The 20,707-nt window shown below is 34.4% G+C and overlaps 1 protein-coding gene across 1 annotated transcript; it reads right to left on the reverse strand.

Moving 5' to 3' along the window:
• Positions 1–18,424: 18,424 nt before the first annotated feature.
• Positions 18,425–19,441, reverse strand: LOC120226039 (olfactory receptor 14A16-like). Its single transcript, XM_039224229.1, has one exon. It carries the CDS (start codon positions 19,439–19,441, stop codon positions 18,425–18,427), a length of 1,017 nt encoding a protein of 338 aa, XP_039080160.1.
• Positions 19,442–20,707: the final 1,266 nt, after the last annotated feature.

Below are 20,707 nucleotides of genomic sequence, written 5' to 3' on the forward strand. Positions count from 1 at the left end.
TCAGTTTGTGGTTGATTAATTGACCATATAGTTTTGTGTTTTCTATTCTGTTATGTTGAGCTGTGTGTATATTTTTGTGCCAAATATGTAACAGTATATAATGAACATATAAATGTATATATAAATGTTTAACAGTATATAATATATAATAACAGTATATGTATAACATTAGATAGATGATAGATAGATAGATAGATAGATAGATAGATAGATAGATAGATATCCCAGTACCATACATACTGTTTTGGTCACTAGGCTTTGTGGTGTAACATGAAGTCTGAAATTGTGATGCTTACACCTTCGCTTTTATTTTACAAAATTGGTTTAGTTTTTCAAGGGTGTATTGTGGTTCCATACAAAATTTAGGATTGTTTGTTCTATCTCTGTAAAAAATGTTTTCTGTATTTTGATAGACATTGCATTAAATGTGCACATTGCTTTGGGTAATATAGACATCTTAACAACATTTGTTGTTCCAATTCATGGCCATGGAATGTCTTTCCATTTCTTTTTGTCATCTTCAATTTCTTTCATTGGTGTTTTATAGTTTTTAGACTACAGTTCTTTTATTTCTTTTGTTACAATTATACTCAAGTATGCCATTATTTTCAGTGCAAACATAAGTGGAATTGTTTTCTTAATTTTTTTCTTTCTACTGCTTCATTGTTAGGGTATAGAAAAGCAACAGATTTCTGTACGTTGATTTTGTGTCCTGTGATTTTAGTGAATTCACTTAACAGTTTTAGCAGTTCTTTGGTGGAGTTTTTTGAGTTTTCTACATTGAGTATCATGTGAACTGCAAGTAGTAAAATTTTACTTATGTCTTGCTGATTTGGCTGTGTTTCATTTCTTTTTCGTTGTCTGCTGTGGCGAGGACTTCTAGTATTATGTTGAATAAGTAATGGAAGTGGACATGCTTGTCTTCATCTTGATTTTAGGGAAAAGAGCTCTGTTGTTCCCCATTAAGGATGATATTAGCTGAGATTTTCTTCTATATTTGGCCTTTATTATGTTGATGTATGTTCTTTCTAAATCTATGTTGTTTCAAGGATTTTTCATATTGGATGTTTTACTATGTCAAATGCTTTTACTGCCTCTTGAGATGATCATATGTTTTACATTCTTTCTCTTAATGATGTGATATATCTCCTTAATGATCTCCCAGTATTAAACCACACCTAGGAATAAATCTCACTTGATTGTGATGAATGATTGTTGTTGATGTACTGTTGGATTTCGTTTGCTAGTACTTTGTTGAGGATTTTGGCATCTATGTCCATCAGAGATTTTGGCTCTTACTTGTTATTGGTCTGTATCTGGGTTTGGTAGCACAGTAATGTTGGCCTCATAGAAACTATTTTTGGAATACTTTGAGAAGAATAGGTATTCTTTTTTAAGTGTTTGGTAAAATTCACTTGTAAAGCCATCTGGCCCTGGATTTTTGTTCATTGGGAATTTCTTTAATTAATGATTCAATTTCTTTATTAATTATTGGTCTGTTCAAATTATCTATTATTTTCCTGTTTCAGTGTTGGTTGTTTACATTTCTATTTCTTCCAGGTTGTCCAATTTATTTGAATTTAGGTTTTCATAACATTATCTTGTAATTGTCTGCATTTCTGTGGTGTGGTTTTTATTCCTCATCGTTCATTTGTGATTTTCTTTTTTGGGTCCTGTCTCTTTACTTTTAGATACATATGGATAGAGGTTAGTCGATTTAAGTTATTTATTTATTCAAAAAACCAGCTCCTGGTTTCATTGGTTTATTCTATTGCTTTGTTGTTTGTATATCACTTACTTCTGCTCTTATCTATATTATTTTCTTCCATGTACTGGCTTTATCCTTTGTTTGTTCTCATTCTAGCTCTTATAGGTATAAGGTTAGGTTGTGTACTTGAGATTATTCTTGCTTTGGAGGTAAGCCTCTATTGGTGTAAACTTTCCTCTTATAAATACTTTTGTTTCATCCTACAATTTTGAACTGTTTTCTTTATATTTTCATTTATTTCTGTGTACTTTTTTTCCTCATTTGATTTTCTGGCTAACCCATCCATTGCTTAGTAGCGTATTGTTTAGTCTATATATATATTTGTGGTCTTTCTGTAATTTTTCTGGAGGTTGACATCTAGTTTCATAGCTTTCTGTTCAGAAAAGTTGTATGGTAAGATTCGGTATTTTTCTAGTTGTTGAATCTTGTTTTGTGGCCTAATATGTGATTTGTTCTGGAGAATGTTCCATATTCACTTGGAAAGAATGGGTATTATGTTGTGTTAGAATAAAACATTCTCAATATATCTGTTACATCCATTTCATGTAGTTTTGAGTATCACAAAGTTTGTATCATTCCATTGTTTCTTTGTTGATCTTCTGCTTAATAATTTGTGTATTGATGTAAGTGAGGTGTTAATGTTCCCTAATTAATATCATATTACCATGCATTAGTTATTTTAAATTTGTTACTAAATGTTTTTCCTCCATGTTGGGTGCATATATATTTACAAATGTTATATCATCTTGTTAGGTTGTCCCCTTTATTATTACACAAAATACTTCTTTATATCTTATTACAGTACTTGTTTTAGAATATTTTATCAGATATAAGTATTTCTCCGCTTGTTTACTTCTGACACTAATTTGAATGATAAATACATTTTCATCCCCTCTCTTTCAATCTGAAGGATACTTTAGGTCTGAAATGAGTCTCTTCAAAGGAGCATACAGATTAATCTTCTTTCCTTTTATTTTTTTAAATTTAATTTGATATAGAGAGAATGTGCACATGGGGGAGGGAAAGAGACTGAGAGGGAAAGAGATTGAGAGAGACAGAGAGAGAGAGAGAATCCCAGACAGGACCTGCACTGTCAGGGAGGAGCCCAACGCAGGGATCAAACCCACAAACCATGAGACTGTGACTTGAGCTAAAGTCAAGAGTCAGATGCTCAACAAACTGAACCACCCATGTACCCCTAGATTGTTCTTGCTTTTTTATCCATTCTGTCAGCATATGTTTTTTGTTTGGAGTGATTAGGCCATTTATATTCAAAGTATTTGTTAATAGATATGCAGTTATTGCAATTTTATCACATGTTTTATGTTTTAATCTAAAGTTTTCCCTTATCTTGTCTCTCTTTCATTGTCTACTTGTTTTCTGTAGTGGTATATTCATATTTCTTTCACTTGATTCTTTGCACATTTATCAGTGTCTTTTCCACTGTGGTTCCCATTAGGTTTGTATATAGCCTCATGTCACTTCTTTCTGCATTTGAAAATTTCTGCTGAAAGGCAGAAAGGAAGGTGCCCCTGATTTTCTTTTTTTAAGTTTATATATTTTGAGAGAGAGAGAAAGGGAGAGAGAGAAAAGGAAGGGTCAGAGAGAGGATAGAGACAATACAAGGAGGTGTCACGCTGTCAGTGCAGAGCTCAACATGGAGCTTGAGCATATAGTCTGTGAGATCATGACCTGAACTGAAATCAAGAGTCAGACTCTTGGGGCACCTGGGTGGCTCAGTCGGTTAAGCGTCCGACTTCGGCTCAGGTCATGATCTCACAGTTCATGGGTTCGAGCCCCGCATCAGGTTCTGTGTTCACAGTTAGCTCAGAGCCTGGAGCTTGCTTCAGATTCTGTGTCTCCCTCTCTCTCTGACCCTCCCCTGCTCACGCTGTCTCTCTCTCTCTCAGAAATAAACATTAAAAAAAAAAAGTCAGACTCTTAACTGACTAAGCCACCTAGTTGCCCCTAGAATATATTAAGAACTATATTTTGTAATTTTCTTTACTTTTATTTTTTGTTATTTTATTTATTATTTTATTTTCATCCAAATTTTTATTTATATTCCAGTTAACATAAAGTGTAATATTACTTTCAGGTGGAGAATTTAGTGACTTATCACTTACATACAACACCCAGTGTTCACACTTAATTAACTCATTCCCTGACTCAACTCCTCTCCATTAATAATGAGTTTGTTCCCTATAGTTAAGAGTCTGTTTCTGGGTTTGCTTCTCTTTTTTCTCTCATCTTAATTTGTTTTCTCTCTTAAATTCTACATATGAGTGAAATCATATAGTATTTGTCTTTTTCTAACTTACTTATTTCATTTAGCATAATAATATTTAGCTGCATCCAGGTCATTGCAAATGGCAAGATTTCATTCATTTTTATGGCTGAGTAATGTTTATTGTATATATATGTATATATATACACATATATATGATGTATGTATTTGAGAAATGATAATATAGCATTACGTTTATTATCTATAAATTATGTGGCATTATATATAATGTCATACAAAATGATATGTACTACACAATTATTCATTGATATACTATTTATTAATTAATAATATAATGTTTAATATAATATATTGTACACTGTTACTATTATATTTTGCATAGTATATATAATATAAAATATTATGTGTTAATACATGTTATCCATTGATTAATAATGTATTATATAAAATTAATTTACATTATATTGTAATAAATTATGTATCTATCTATATCTATATCTGTATCTATATAGTCACATTTTCCTTACCCATTCATCAGTTGATGGACATTTGGGCTCTTTCTATAATTTGTTTATTGTTGATAATGGTGCTATAAACATCAGGGTGCATGTATCCCTTTGAATCAGCAGTTTTGTAAATACCTAGTAGTGCAGTTGTTGGTTGATAGGGTAGTTCTATTATTAACTTTTTGAGGAACCTCCATACTGTTTTGCAATGTGGCTTCACCAGCTAGCATTATCACCAACAGTGTAGGAGGGTTCTCTTTTCCCTGCATCCTCATCAACCCCAATTATTTCTTGTGTTGTTAACTATAACTGTTATGACAGGCGAGAGGTGACATCTCATTGTACTTTTGATTTGAATTTCACTGTTGATGAGTGATGTTGATCATGTTTTCATATGTCTGTTAGCCATCTGGATTTTTTAAAAATGTCTATTCATGTCTTCTGCCCAATATTTAATGGGATTATTTGTTTTCTGGTTATGAGTTTTATAAATGCTTTGTATATTTGGATATTATTCTTGTATTAGATATGTCATTCGTAATTATCTTTTCCCATTCCATACATTGCCTCTTAGTTTTGTTGATTGTTTCTTTTGCCATGTGGAAGCTGTTCATTTTGATGAGGCCCCACTAGTTTATTTTTGTCTTCTTTCTCTAGTTAGAAGTTGCTATGGCTGATTTCAAAGACACCACTATTTGTTCTCCACTAGGATTTTGATTTGATGGTTTCCTGTCTGACATTTAGGTCTTTAATTCATTTTCAATTTATTTTTTGTGCATGGTGTAAGAAAAGTGGTTCAATGTCATTCTTTTGCATGTAGTTGTCCAGATTGCCCAACACCATTTTTTGAAGAGACGTTCTTGTTTTTCCATTGGATGTTCTTACTCGCTTTGTCCAGATTCTATGGTTTTTTTTCCTTTGTTTTGTTTTCTATTCTGTTTTAATGGCGTGTCTTTTTGTGTGTATCAGTAACACACTGCCTTGACCACTAAAGCTTTGTAATGTAGGTTAAAATCTGCAATTGTAATGCCTTTAGTCTTGCGTTTCTTTTTCAAAATTAATTTTTCTAATTAGGGATTTTGTGGTGTGTCAAATTAATGAAATTTTGTTCTAGTTCTTTGAAAAATGCTAGGGTTATTTTTATTATTATTGAATGAAATGTGTAGATTCTTTGAATAATAGGGACATTTTAACAATCTTTTTTATTTCCTTCAAATCAATGTACATGAAAAGATTTTTCCATTTCTTTGAGTCATCTTCAATATTTATCATCAGTATCTTACAGTGTTTAGAGTTAAAATCTTTAACTCTGGTTAGGTTCAGTTCTAGCTACAAAACAAAATATCTACGACTGAGCAGCTTAAGTAACATAAATTTGTTTTCTCACGGTTCTGGAGACCAGAAGTTAAAGATCAAAGTGTCAGTAAGGTTGTTTTCTTTTGAGCCCTCTCTTCTTGGCTTGTAGATGCCTGTTTTCTCCCTATGTTTTCACATGGTGTTTCGTGTGTGTGTGTGTGTGTGTGTGTGTGTGTGTGTGTGTTTGTCTGGATTCTAATCTCTTCTTTTTTAAAATATTTTTTAAAATTCAGGTATAATTTTATGAGTTGTTCAATTTTGCATTATAGGCACTATATATGACCTGTGGGTACTCCATATTTTTTCCAACCTTAAATCTTGCAATTTTATTTATTTAATCTCACAGTTACATTTATTTTAGGTCTCTCAGTTTCCCAAAAGATTCATACTGCTTTTGATCTCTGCACTTTTGGGTGATACTAACCAGATGCACTGTAATTAATTTAGAGAAGGATACCCAGGAGATAGAACTATAAGAATTCCAAGAGATTATCAGTCATCTTGTTAGCCTAACAAGGCCCATGATGATTATTCAGATACATAATTTTCAAAAAGTTGTATTACGCTAAAAAATCTTACCTCATTATTTCAATTATTAACATCTCTCTCTCTTTTTTTTCTCTTCTCTTCCAAATTATTGTGTGGTGTTTTAATTATGCCCAAATGTGTATGTGTCCGTTGGGGACAATAAGTGCTCTTAACTCAAGTTGCCTATGTGATTCCACAATGGGAATAACATAGCCAGAATGGAATATTACTAACTGCCCCGTAAGAAAAACCATGTATTAGTGATTCAGTTGGATTTATTTTAAAAAGAATGAAATTTACTTTTACCTGTTTGAACTAAATGTCCATTGGGACACATACTGCCCATGGATACTGAAGTATGGTGATATGAGGCCAACTTAAATGTCATGCAGCAACTAATGCTAACAGTCCCTGAAAAGTACATCTAATGAAAGTCTTTTTGTATTGGATGAATGCAGTTTTTCCACACTAGAGGGAAACCTCAACACTACATGTTAAGCTAAAGTAGCTCAGTGAAATCCTTTCTATGTGAGATATATGTTAGCTCTAATAAAACTGGAAAAAATAACCTTCAATAATATTTATACAGGTTTTGGAGTCACAAAAGTTGATTAACACAATACTTTCCAGAAGCTTCTCTTCAAGTTTAAAGTTTTATTTAATTCTTAAAAAAATTTATTATACTAAATAAACTAATATATCAGAATTACAAATACTATTGCTCCCATTGGTAAATAGTATGTATGCTTTCTGAAGAAATCCAAAAATTAAATTCCAGTTATGTCATAGCATACGTATGTAACATTAACAAGAATTTTTTTCCCTTTTAGTGAAACTTCGAGATTGTGGTTCCTGAGCCACGTTTCTAGAAAGCACACATATTAACAGAACTCCCATTAGGTATTTTCTGGAAGACCAGGTCTCAAAAAAGAATAAAAATGCAATTGTATTATTCACCGTGTCTATTTTATTCTTCTTTTGACATGTTTTATGTGCAAAATTTCATTGCAGTTTATTTTGTCAACTCTAATCAATAAAATAATTTATCACTACTACTTTTATACACAATATTCAAATATATTTCATAGTTTTTACTTCATTCATGAATTTATTTAAATCACTTTTAATATTCACCTCTCAAGTAAAAATTATCCCTTCACTTCAGTCTTGTACCTTGAGAAGTTGGGATTTACTAAGGATAACATTTATACTGAACTGGGACAGAAACTCAACTGGTGTGAATAACCCAGTTTTTAAAATATAGGAAGATTCTCATGCTAGTTTGTAAATAGTTAATAGCACTTCAAATGTTACCTAAAATCCCTGACTTTTGACCATGATTTAACTGGTCAGAGAGTCTCCATCATCCTGCTCCATGCAGCTACAATGTGCATTCTGATTTAGCAGGTCTGTGCCAGTCCTTCTTCCAAAAGTCCTGCCTCCTAGCAACACCACTGGGTCTCCAAAGACAAAATATTATTTTAGAATTAATAACATTGATAAATCTATACCAAACTTATCAAAATGAAGATAACTGACCCAAATACAAAAATCACAAATACAAGAGAAGAGATGGTAAACAACACAACAGAAACATAAAAACAATCAGAAGAGCGTATCATGAAAAGTTATATGCCAACAAATTAAGAATTTTTCAATAAATGGATAAATTCCTAGAAATGTATAAACTAAGAAAGCTAAAACAGAAAGAATTAGAAAATCTGAACCAGCAAATAAATTGAATTGGTTATTAAAATTTCTCAACAAACAAAAATCCAAGACCAAATGGTTTTCCAAGGGAAGGCTATTAAATATTTTAAAATGAGTTAATATTTATCCTTCTCAAGCTGTTCCAAGAAATGGAAATAGAAGAAACTTCCAAGCTAATTGCACATGGCCAGAATTATCTTAATTTCAAAATCATACATTAACCTCACTAAAAAAAAAAAAAAAAAAAAAGAGTTACAGGCCAATATCCTTGATGAACACCGGTGTAAAAGTTCACAAGACACTAATGTAAAAGTACATTAAAAGAATCATTCACCACTATCTAGTGGGATGTATTCCTGAGTTACAAGAATGGTCCAATATGTGCAAATCAACCACACATCACATTAATAAAAGAAAGGATAATAAACAGATGATCCTCTAAACAGATTCAGAAAAAAAAAAAAAGGATTGGGCAAAGTAGAGTACCCATTTTTTATAAAAAAAAAAAAAAAAAAAAACAACTCCACAAAGTAGGGATAGAGAGAACATACCTTAACACAATAAATGCCATAAATGAAAGACTCACAGTTAATATCATCCTCAATGGGGAGAATCTGAGAGCTTTTCCTCTATAGTCAGAATAAGACAGGGATGTTTACTCTCACGACCGTTATTTATTTATTTTCTCAATGATAACATTTTTATTTTATTTCATTTTATTTTAATATAATTTATTGTCAAATTGGTTTCCATACAACATCCAGTGCTCATCCCAACAAGTGCCCTCCTCAATGCCCATCACTTACTTTCCCCTCTCCTCCACACCCCATCAAGCCTCAGTTTGTACTCAATCTTTAAAAGTCTCTTATGATTTGCCTCCCTCCCTCTCTGTAAATTTTTCCCCCTTTTCCTCCCCCATGGTCTTCTGTTAAGTTTCTCAAGATCCATATATGAGTGAAAACATGGCATCTGTCATTCTCTGACTGACTTATTTCACTTAGCATAATACCCTCCAGTTCCATCGACGTTGTTGCAAACAGCCAGATTTCATTCTTTCTCATTGCCAAGTAGTATTCCATTGTATAAATAAACCACATCTTTTTTACCCATTTATCAGTCAATGGACATTTAGTGTTTTTCCATAAGTTGACTATTGCTGAGAGTGCTGCTATGAACATTGGAGTACTTGTGACCCTATGCATCAGCACTCCTGTATCCCTTGGGTAAATACCTAGCAGTACTATTGCTGGGTCATAGGGGAGTTCTATTTTAATTATTTGAGGGACCTCCACACTGTTTCCGGAGTGACTGCACCAGTTTTCATTCCCACCAACAGTGCAAGATAATTCCCATTTCTCCACATCCTTGCCAGCATCTATAGTTTCCTGATATGTTAATTTTAGCAACTCTGACTGGACTGAAGTGATATCTTAGTGTGGCTTTGATTTGTGTTTCCCTGATGATGACGGATGTTGAGCATCGTCTCATGTGTCTGTTGCCCATCTGAATGCCTTCTTTGAAAAAGTGTCTGTTCATGTCTTCTGCTCATTTCTTCATTGAATTATTTGTTATTTTGGGTGTGAAGTTTGGTGAGTTCTTTATAGATTTTGGATACTAGCCCTTTATACAATATGTCATTTGCAAATATCTTTCCCGTACCATTGGTTGCCTTTTGGTTTTGTTGATTGTTTCTTTGCAGTGCAGAAGCTTTTAATATTACTTAGGTCCCAATAGTTCATTTTTGCTCTTGACTCCCATGCCTTTGGAGATGTGTTGGCTAAGAAATTGCTGCAGCTGAGGTCAAAGAGGTTGTTTCTGCTTTATCTTCTAGGGATTGGATGGTGTCCTGTCTCACAGTCAGGTCTTTCATCCATTTTGAGTTTATTGTGTATGGTGTAAGAAAGTGGCCTAGTTTCATTCTTCTGTGTGTTGCTATCCAGTTTTCACGGCACCATTTGTTAAAGAGACTCTCTTCTTCCATTGGATACTCTTTCCTGCTTTGTCAAATATTGGTCATACATTTGTAGGTCCAATTCTGAGCTCTGTATTCTATTCCATTTGGTCTATTTTGTTTTGTATTTGTTTTTGTTTATTTTTTGTTTTTTTTGTTTGTTTGTTTGTTTTGCCAATACCATATTGTCTTGATGATTACAGCTTTGTAGTAAAAGCTAAAGTCTGGGAATGTGATGCCCCTCATTTTGGTTTTCTTCTTTAATTTCACTTAGGCTATTCAGAGTCTTTTATGGTTCCATTCAAATTTTAGAACTGTTTGTTCTAGCTTTTTTTAATGTTTCATTTATTTCTGAGAGAGGGAGAGAGAGAGACAACTTGAGCAGGGGAGGGTCAGAGAGAGACGGAGATAGAGAATCTGAAACAAGCTCCAGGCTCTGAGCTTGCTGTCAGCACAAGCCTGACGCGAGGCTTGAACCCATGAACCATGAGATCATGACCTGAGCCAAAGTGGGACGCTTAACCAACTGAGCCACCTAGGCGCCCCTGTTCTAGCTTTGAAAAGAATGCAGGTGCAGTTTTGATTGGGATTACATTGAATGTGTAGATTGCTTTGGGTAGTATTGACATTTTAACAATATGTATTCATCCAATCCATAAGCATGGAATATTTTTCCATTTCTTTGTGTCTTCTTCAATTTCCTTCATAAGTTTTCTGTAGTTTTCAGAAAACCAAATCGTTTACATCTGTTGTTAGGTTTATAACTAGGTATTTTATGGTTCTTGGTGCAATTGTGAATGGGATCAGTTTCTTTATTTCTCTTTCTGTTGTTTCATTGTTGATGCACAAAATATGCAATCAATTTCTGTACATTGGTTTTGTACCCTGCGACTTTGCTGCATTCATGCATAAGTACTGGAAAACTTTTGGTGGAATATGTCAGGTTTTCCGTGTAAAGTATCATGTTGTCTGTGATAAGTGAAAGTTTGACTTCTTTGCCAACTTTTCTGCCTTTTATTTCATTTCGATGTCTGATTGCTGATACTAGGACTACCAACAATATGTTAAACAATAGTGGTGAAAATTGACATCCTTGTCATGTTCCTGATCTCAGGGGAGAGTTTTCCCCATTGAAGATGAAATTAGCTGTGGGTTGTTCATAAATGGCTTTTATGATGTTTAAGTATGTTCCTTCTATCTCAATATTCTTGGGATTTTTTATTAAAAAAGGGTGCTGTATTTTGTCAAATGCTTTTTTCTGCATCTATTGGCAGGATAATATGGTTCTTATCTTTTCTTTTATTAATGTATCACATTAATTGATCTGGCAATATTGAACCAGACCTGAAGCCCAGAAATGAATTCCACTTAATCATGTGAATTTTTATATGTTGTTGAATTAAATTTGCTAGAATCTTGGTGAGAATTTTTGGATCCATACCTATCAAGAATATTGGCGCAGAGTCCTTCCCTCCCACCCCCGGGTCTCTGTCTGGTTTGGGAATCAAATTATGCTTCAAAGAATGAGTCTGGAAATTTCCTTTCCATTTTTGTTTTTTAGAACAGCTTGAGAAGGATAGGTATTGTTTTATTTTTTTAAAGTTTTATTTATTTTTGAAAGAGAGACAAAGACAGCATGAACAGGGGAGGGTCAGAGAGAGAGGGAGACACAGAATCTGAAGACATGCTCCAGGCTCTGAGCTATCTGTCAGTACAGAGTCCAATGTAGGGCTCAAACCCACAAACCATGAGATCATGACCTGAGCTCAAGTCAGAGGCTTAACCGACTGAGCCACCCAGGTGCCCCAAGAAATTTTTAAACAAATTTAAAAATGTATAATATAAGAAAATATTATGTGATGTTTTTAACACTTATTTTTGTATTAAAAGTAAATTGTTAATGGTCTGTCAATATGTTAATCTAGTAATTAAAAATAAAATTTAATCGGAAATCAACTTAATCATTGTAGTTGTGATTAAAAATTAAAACCATACATTAGCCATCATTTACTGTTTTATTAACTTATTAAAAATATTTTAAATTGCATTATATAGTCATTTTTAGAAAACATGTTGGCAAGAAATAGCCTTCAAATATATTTCAAATGATCTATGGATGCCTGGGTGGCTCAGTCAGTTGGGCATCCATCTCTTGATTTCAGCTTAGGTCATGATCTTGTTGTTTGTGAGTTTGAGCCCCACACCAGTCTCTGCACTAATAGTGCAGAGCCTGCTGGGATTCACTCTCCTCTCTCTTTGCTCCTCCCCTGCTCTCACTATCTCACTCTTTCAAAATAAATTAATAAACTTTTTAAAAATGTGAAAATGATCTAGTTTATTTTCTAATACAACATATATTGAATTCTTTATTCATTCCATATGTTTTTGGATAATGAAAATGTAATAGTACAACAATTAAAATTACAAAATAAAGTGAGGAGCACTTGGGTGGCTCAGTTGGCTAATGACCTAACTTTAGGTGAGGTTATGATTTCATTGCTTGTGGGTTCTAGCCCCATGTTGGTTTTTGTGCTGAAAGGTCAGAGCCTGGACCCTGCTTCCAATTCTGTGTCTCCCTATCTCTCTGCCACTCCCCTGTTCATGCTCTGTCTCTCTCTCTCTCAAATATAAATATTAAAAAATAATAAAAAATAAAATGATTCATAGGAGAAAAAGTCAATTATTAGTAACATTTACACAACAAATTCAAAAGGTCAAGATTTTATAATGCATTCTATTCATTCATAGATGGTCTCCAAATTTTAGCCTATACCAAAATCAGTATTGGGCTGAAGACAAGGTGAGAGCTGATAGTAACCATGGTGGTATGGACTTTTTGCTAGTCGAGAATGACTCAATATTGTATGATATGTAATTAGACCTAAATTGTTATTATGTAATATTTTGACACTACATTTGCAAATATTTTAATAGAATAGAAAGCAAATCCCTCAGCCCAGTCAAAAATCACAGAGCTTCTGCTTGCGTATGCTTGTGATACAATTTAATGCTTATCTTCAACTGTAAGGCAGAAAACAATACATAATGAGGATTATTTATTTTCCCAATTTTCTATTTTTCTTGAAATTAACTACACTTTTTAAAACTCTAGGAGGAGGCAAGATGGCAGAGAAGTAGAGAGCTCCATACATTTCACTCACCCCCATCTCTCAAACGAAGAAGGCCTGAGGTCATAGGAACCCATACAGAATCCAGGAGTTTGGGAGAAAAAGGAGACAGAGTCTGCTAAGAAAATCTTATAGTGTGAGTGAGAACTCGAGAAGATAAAAGTGGGCCGGGACCAGAGACACGGTGGGGGGGGATCTCCCTTTGCTGGGAGTTGCCATGAGTCTAGGGGAAAAAAGAAAGAGTGGCCGAAACTGCTCAAGACACTGTCCCTGTCGCTGGAGAAGAGAAAAACCTCCGCTTAGGACACAGAGGGATCCGGTTTCCTGCTGTCCCGCTGACCCTAGGCGGGACGCACTCATCCCAGGCGACCCTGGGTGAAACTGCTCCCCGCTCTCCAGCTTGACCTGGAGGGGACATGCAGCGTCCCCACCTTTGTGCTTCTGGCCTTGCTGGATCCCCAGGGGGAAGGCAAGAGGCTTGAAACTGCTCTAAGGGACTCACCCGCTAGTTTATATTTCAGGCGACGGGACACAGAGGGACCCGGTTTCCTGCTGTCCAGCTGACCCTAGGCGGAATGCACTGGTCCCAGGTGACTGTGGGTGAAACTGTTCCTCGCTCTCCAGCCCGACCTGGAGGAGACGGGAGCAGTGACTTCTGGCTCGATCCCCAGGAGAAAGGGAGAGGCTTGAGGGACTTGCCTGGGAATTAATATTTCGGGCAATATCAATGGGGCAGGTGACTAAGATCTGGAAATGAGGCCTGGTTTGGGATATAAAGAATGGCCCACCTCGGGTAAGCCCCCAGCACAGGGAGATCAAAACCAAAAGAATGAATTGGAACGCTTGGTTTCAGAAGGGACTGGAGGCTGCCACTTTTCTCCCCACAATCAGCATGGAACAACCCCTGTGGGATGCACTGCACCCAAACCATGCCTATCCCCACTAGAAAGCTGCCATTTTTTGTTTTGTTTTGTTTTGTTTTGTTTTGTTTTGTTTTTACTGGAGCCGGGGCAAGACCAACATGGATTCTCTGCCCTGATTAATTCTGCTCACTGGTTTGATAAAACAGTCACATTTAATCAATTCTCTAGATGTAAATTCTACATCTCCATCGCTACCTTTTCATCTCTTTCTCTCTGGACTAATCAGACTATATACTTTCTCTGAGTAGCATCATCGTCATTTCTTTTGCCTCCTCTCCAACCATATTCCACTCTTTCTCTCTTTGAAATAAGCCTCTTACTCTTTCTGCCTGATCATTTCATTTCCAATTTTGCTTCCTCCCCACCCTGTCATTTCTCTCTTTCTTTATGCTCTTCCACCAGCACTCCATACACCCGGCTATGTATTTGCATCTGGGAATTCTGGTTCTATGCTTTAGACAGTCCTTTGTCTATTGTCTATTTCCTTTTCTTTTCTTCTTTTTTCATTTATATGTATTTCTATTTTTATTATTAGTCTTCCATCCTTCCTCTTTTCTTTTTCTTTTTTTTTTTTTTTGTGTCTTTTTTTTTTTTTAATTCATTTTCCCTTTCAGCATGTTTCTTGGATTTTTCTGTGTTTTTGTGTGCCTTTGTTCCCTGTGTGTTTGTCTGTTTTCTTTTCCAGGGTAACCTCAAGAAACAAGCCAAAGTACACATGGTGGAGAGTCCCAAATACCACTATGAATAGGGAAATAAAATAACCAAGGGCTCAAGAAGAGAGACCAAGAGATACCATTCAAAGAACACTTTCTGAATGGACAGGACCTACACAGACAATGAGCCTTCTTTGTACGGCAGCACTCACAGTTGCAGAGTGCATAACAGGCTTTTAAAACTAACAAGAGATAGAAAGCTATCCAAAATGATGAAACGGCAGAGCTCTCCTCCAAAGAAATTCCAGGAAGAATTGACAACTTTCCGTATCCAACGGAAACAAGACAGCCTCTTTAACAGATGGTGTTGGGAGAACTGGACAGCAACATGCAGAAGAATGAAACTAGATCATTTACTCACACCATACACAAAAATAAACTCAAAATGGATAAAGGACGTGAATGTGAGATAGGAAACCACCAAATCCCTAGAGGAGAAAGCTGGAAACAACCTCCTTGATCTCAACTGCAGCAATTTCTTACTTGACACATCCCCAAAGGCAAAGGAATCACGAGCAAAAATGAACTATTGGGACCTCATCAAGATTAAAAGCTTCTGCATGGCAAAGGAAATGATCCATAAAACTAATAAGCAACAGATAGAATGGGAAAAGATAGTCGCAAATGACATATCAGATAAAGGGCTAGTATCCCAAATCTATAAAGATCTCACCAAACTCCACACCCAAAAACTAAACTATCCACTGAAGAAATGGGCAGGAGATATGAACAGAAACTTCTCCAAAGAGGACATCCAGATGGCCAACAGATAAATGAAATGATACTCAGGGTCCCTCATCATCAGGGAAACACAAATCAAAACCACACTGAGATACCACCACATGCTGGTCAGAGTGGCTAAAATGAGTAAATCAGAGGACTCTAGATGCCGGCGAGGATGTGGAGAAATGGGCACCCTCCTACACTGTTGGGTGGAATGTAAACTGGTGCAGCCCCTCTGGAAAACAGTGTGGAGTTTCCTCAAAAAATTCACAGTAAAATTCCCCTATGACCTAGCAATAGCACTGGTAGGAATTTACCCGAGGGTACAGGAGTGCTGATGCATAGGGGTATATGGACCCCAATGTTCATAGCAGCACTCTCAACAAGAGGCAAAACATAGAAAGAGCCTAAATGTCCATCAACTGATGAATGGATCAAGAAGATCTGGTTTATCTATACAATGGAATGCTAAGGAAGTAAGTCAGGCAGATCGACAGATACCATATGTTTGCACGTATGGGAGGATTAGGGGGAACTTAACGGATGACCGTGGGGAGAAGAAAGGAGGAATAATAGTTGGGGAGAGGGAGGGAGGCAAACCATGAGAGACTCTTGAATGCTGAGAACAAACTGAGGACTGATGGGACGGGGGGAGAGAAGGAGGTTGATAAGCATGGAGGAGGCCACTTGTAGGGACGAACACTGGTGTTATATGGAAACCAACTTGTCAATGAACTATTAAAAAATATTATAATGAAAAGATAAAAAAATAAAACTCTACACACACTCTATATTAAATGATATTATTTTTGATACATAAATTCACACTCTTCTCCCATTAAAATGTCTGTATGCTAATGTAAATATTTACTGTCTGATTTATTGTGATGAAATAAAGTATCTCACCAGGACATTTTTCTTAGCTTCCCATGCCCTCCATGTAATTAAATAAATGAAAACAATATATACTTAGAATATATTGTAGTGTTATAAATGTAATTCATTAAATATTTCTGGATATATTAAATTTATATTATAAGCTGCTATTTGTTATTTTGTGTTTTACGAGTGCTAGATTCCCATATTTAGTTCTTATAAGATGGTCTACTTCAAATAACATCTATAATACTTATCGAAATTAGAATGTGATTATGCAGATTCTAACTACAGACAATAGTACATGCCTTATTTATGTACCTGTAGTTCTTAATACTGATTAAATAATGTGACATCCTAAGCTAGTTCATGGTCATTGATGACACAGATACTAAGGGATATCAGAAACATAGACAGGAAGTTATTACCCTTAGAAAAAGAGATAAGGCTGATACCCATTAGAATTACAATTAATTAAAATTAGTATTTCCTGAATGTTGTGGCTTAAACCAAACTTTGTTGCATCTCTAAGTAGATATCAAAATGGGAAATCAACAGGCCAAAAAAATTACATAAATTTCTATTACTTTCCTTTGTATATACAGGTTCAAAAAATCCAAGTATTAAAAGAAAAAAAGAGCTAGTACAGTATGTAAACATTATATTTAGTCATCTTAAAATATAATTTCAAAGAACATATGCATATGTGTGTATGTATTACTTTAAAAATGTAGAGAACTATAGTGAATTGTCAAAATAAGAAATTAGTCATAAAGCAATTAATTTTTTAACTCTAGAACATTTTTTAAAATATAGGTGTTCTATGTTATTTTTTTAAAAGTATAACTGTGTGAATGGTAAAATTAGTGCTAAATATAATACTTTTCATGACTGAAAACTAAGTCAATTATTTCAAAAGATAAATTAAAAAAAAATAAAATAAAAGCCTAACCAAACAGAACACTTACATCACCACTGCTGGGTTTTTTTCAGTGAATTCTCACTATTGTCTCTTTCTATGAAGATTTAATTACTGTATTTTTCTCTACATTTATAATTTTATATACATTTATAGCTCATAAACTTAGCTAAATATCAACATATATATTTCAATGTGCAGAGTCATCTGAAAAATTTGACTGATTTTGCTTTGTAGCAGATCTTTCCTCGTTCAGTCACTAGGGCAAAGAATGAATGGACATTCACATAAAGAATACTAACAAACACATCAAAGAATCCCATATAATTTATTTTTTGGTACTTGTCTGGAATAATAGGGAATTAAGAACATTTTCATAATATTGGATAAAAACTAGAGTGTAAAGTGAAATTTAGAAAATAAATAAGGAGGATATTTCTGAAATTATAATTTAAAGTATTAATGAATTCTTACCCCTCTATATTTCATACCTCCCAAAAATATTGAAATGTTATAAATGCATGAATTTAGTAAATGCAAAACTTCTTGTGGGTATATGGAACTGTTATCCATGAAGAAACAAATCTCCTAGGCAAAGCTGATCACCAATTTTATTCTTCAATGATATATCAATTTGTGGTCAGGAAAGATTTGTTACAGCAAATGGTATAGTGTAGCAAAAGCAAAGAACTATAATGTAATATTAAGGACATTAAACAGAATGAGGCTTAGCTTCTGGGAAACATTTTCAGTCATATGAGACATGCTTCCTCTCTGAAGGAAGGGCACTGGGGAATCCACACTCTCAGTTAAGGAGAAAACTTTTTTGACTGTCTAGTCACATATCCAAAAACAGATCTATAATCTGACTCAATAAACAAAAATCAAAACAGCCTAACAGAAACCAGGTGCAAACTAAGAATGTTTACATTTTCTCTAGCGACGCTCCAAAGTTATATCCGACCTGAATGCACCCTCATTAATACTAGTTTGTATCTTTAACTCCATTTGGCCAAGATTACAGCCATGGTTCCAGGTTAACTCCAGAGATAAGTACAAATTTGCAACATACTTGCTAGACTGACCCTGTATTTACAAAAATATTCAAAAGAAAACACCACTTCTCTTGGAGAAAATTAAGGACATTCTCCTTCTTCAAGGGTCTTCTAGTGATCAGCTTCCCCAAACCTGTCTTCATCGCCTTATTTCTTAGGCTGTAGATGATAGGATTAAGGGAAGGGGGCAACAAAATATAGAAAGAAGATAGAACAAAATCGATGAATGATATACACCCTAAAATAAGTTTCAGGTAAGCAATGGAAGCAGTTGAGAGAAAAAGTATAACAACTGCCAAATGTGGAAGGCAAGTGGAATAGGTTTTCGAGTGCCTTTTCGTGGATGGTATATTTCTGACCGTGAAGAAGATGGAGATGTAGGAGACTGTGATGCAAAAAAAGCAGAAGAAATCCAGGACTGCATTAACAAGAATGAGAACAACTTCTACAGTTATATTCTCTGAGCAAGTAATAGCTAATAACTGGGGAATATCACTGAAGAATTGTTGAATTTCATTGAATCCACAGTAAGATAGGGAGAAAGTTCCTGCTGTATGCATAACAGATATCAAGCCACCAATGAGCCAGGACAGAGCCATCATCTGCACACATGTACCCCTAGTCATGATGGCCTCATAGTGCAGCGGATGGCAAATGGCAGCATAGCGGTCAACAGACATTGCTGTGAGGAGGAACAGCTCTGCCTCTGCTGAAAAAGGCACCAGGAAGACCTGGGTGACACAGCCAAAAAATGAGATAGAATTTCTGTCAGTCAAGGGATTGACAACAGTTTTAGGCACAACAGCTGAAATGAGACAGATATCTAACAGGGACAGATTCCTTAAAAAGAAATACATGGGTGTCTGCAGGCATGGGTCCAAGGATGTTATGGTAATAATGAGGCCATTTCCCATCAGGGCTAACAGGTAAATTACTATAAAAAGCACACATTGTAAGAACTGAAGACTCCATGGGCCAGAAAATCCCAATAAGAAAATCCCAATAAGAAATTCTGCCACCAACGAAATATTTTTCATTTTTGATGAAACATTCTGCATTAAAAAAGAAAAGATATGGTTAATGTGGTCATTAATTCTAAGCATATTTATTTTACCTCAATAAAGCTGAAAAAACTGTTAATTCTTATCAGATTAGTAAATATGGTGTGTGTGAGAGAAAGTAAAAATAATTTTAAGAAATGCATTTTCTCCATCAATAAATCCACATTTTGTATGTACCTTGTTTCATCAAGTTTTTGTTTCTCTTTTTAAATGTCTGTTATCATATGTCCAAACTGATTATCAGATTCACAACAAAATGAAACCTTAAAGAGAAGAATCTTAATTTACATGTGAAAGTAAGTGGAGGAATAAATATGAAGTTTCCAACGATCCCATGCCACATCCTTTATCCATTTGCTTGGCAATTTTTGTCTTTATTGAATTAATGATTAGACTGATATTTAATTGCTCCTGTATTTGCCTTAAAAGTAACTTCATAAAACAACAGGAATTCTTCTTTCTACCTTAAATTTCCTTTTTTTCTGTATTACTTTAATATTTTCTTTTATCTTCTGATATTTTGATTACAATTTATAATTGATTAAATGTAATATAGAATTTCTTATTTCATCTATCTGGATTACTATACGTTATCCCTTGTTACACTTAAACTTTTTTAGTTATCTTGTTTTGCAACTTAAGGTCATTTTATGCATTTGTGAAATCCATATGCCTAGACAAATTGATAAATAGAAATAGATTCACAAACATATGTGTTTATCCAATCTTACTTCATTATATTGCTCCACAATTATAAGTATAAAGTAAGTAAAACTTCTATTTACGAGTCTATATTTCCTTTTCCTTTATTTTAACTACAATATCCTGTTTCTAATTAACTTATGGACATGATGACTACACATGAATCCTTTTAAAATATTTTACCTAAAATAATCCTATATTAAGTAATAAATGCTGTATACTTTTCTACTTTATTAAAAATCTGCCAACATTTTAAAAGAAAATATTTGAAATGGGTAGAGATAAGTGGAATAGATGATAGATTATTGATATATAGATAGATTATATATATGCATACATAGATATGAATATACACTAAATATATTTATTATTTTATATATCACCTATCATTTACATCACGTATAATCTATTATTTACTGTATATTAATCTTACTTCACTGTGTTTCATAGGTTTATTCATTATGTGTCAATATCTGTGACTTATTTTTCTGTCTCAACAATTAGTAATTCTTACTTATTCAATTAAGGATTTAATTACTT

Source organism: Hyaena hyaena, unplaced genomic scaffold (genome assembly GCF_003009895.1).
Source record: "Hyaena hyaena isolate Hyena2069 unplaced genomic scaffold, ASM300989v1 scaffold_1587, whole genome shotgun sequence".
Taxonomy (NCBI): Eukaryota; Metazoa; Chordata; class Mammalia; order Carnivora; family Hyaenidae; genus Hyaena; species Hyaena hyaena.

Excerpts from the sequence above, each read along its gene's own strand:
- LOC120226039 (XM_039224229.1), bottom strand. The coding sequence starts at position 19,441 with ATGAAAAATATTTCGTTGGTGGCAGAATTTCTTATTGGGATTTTCTTA.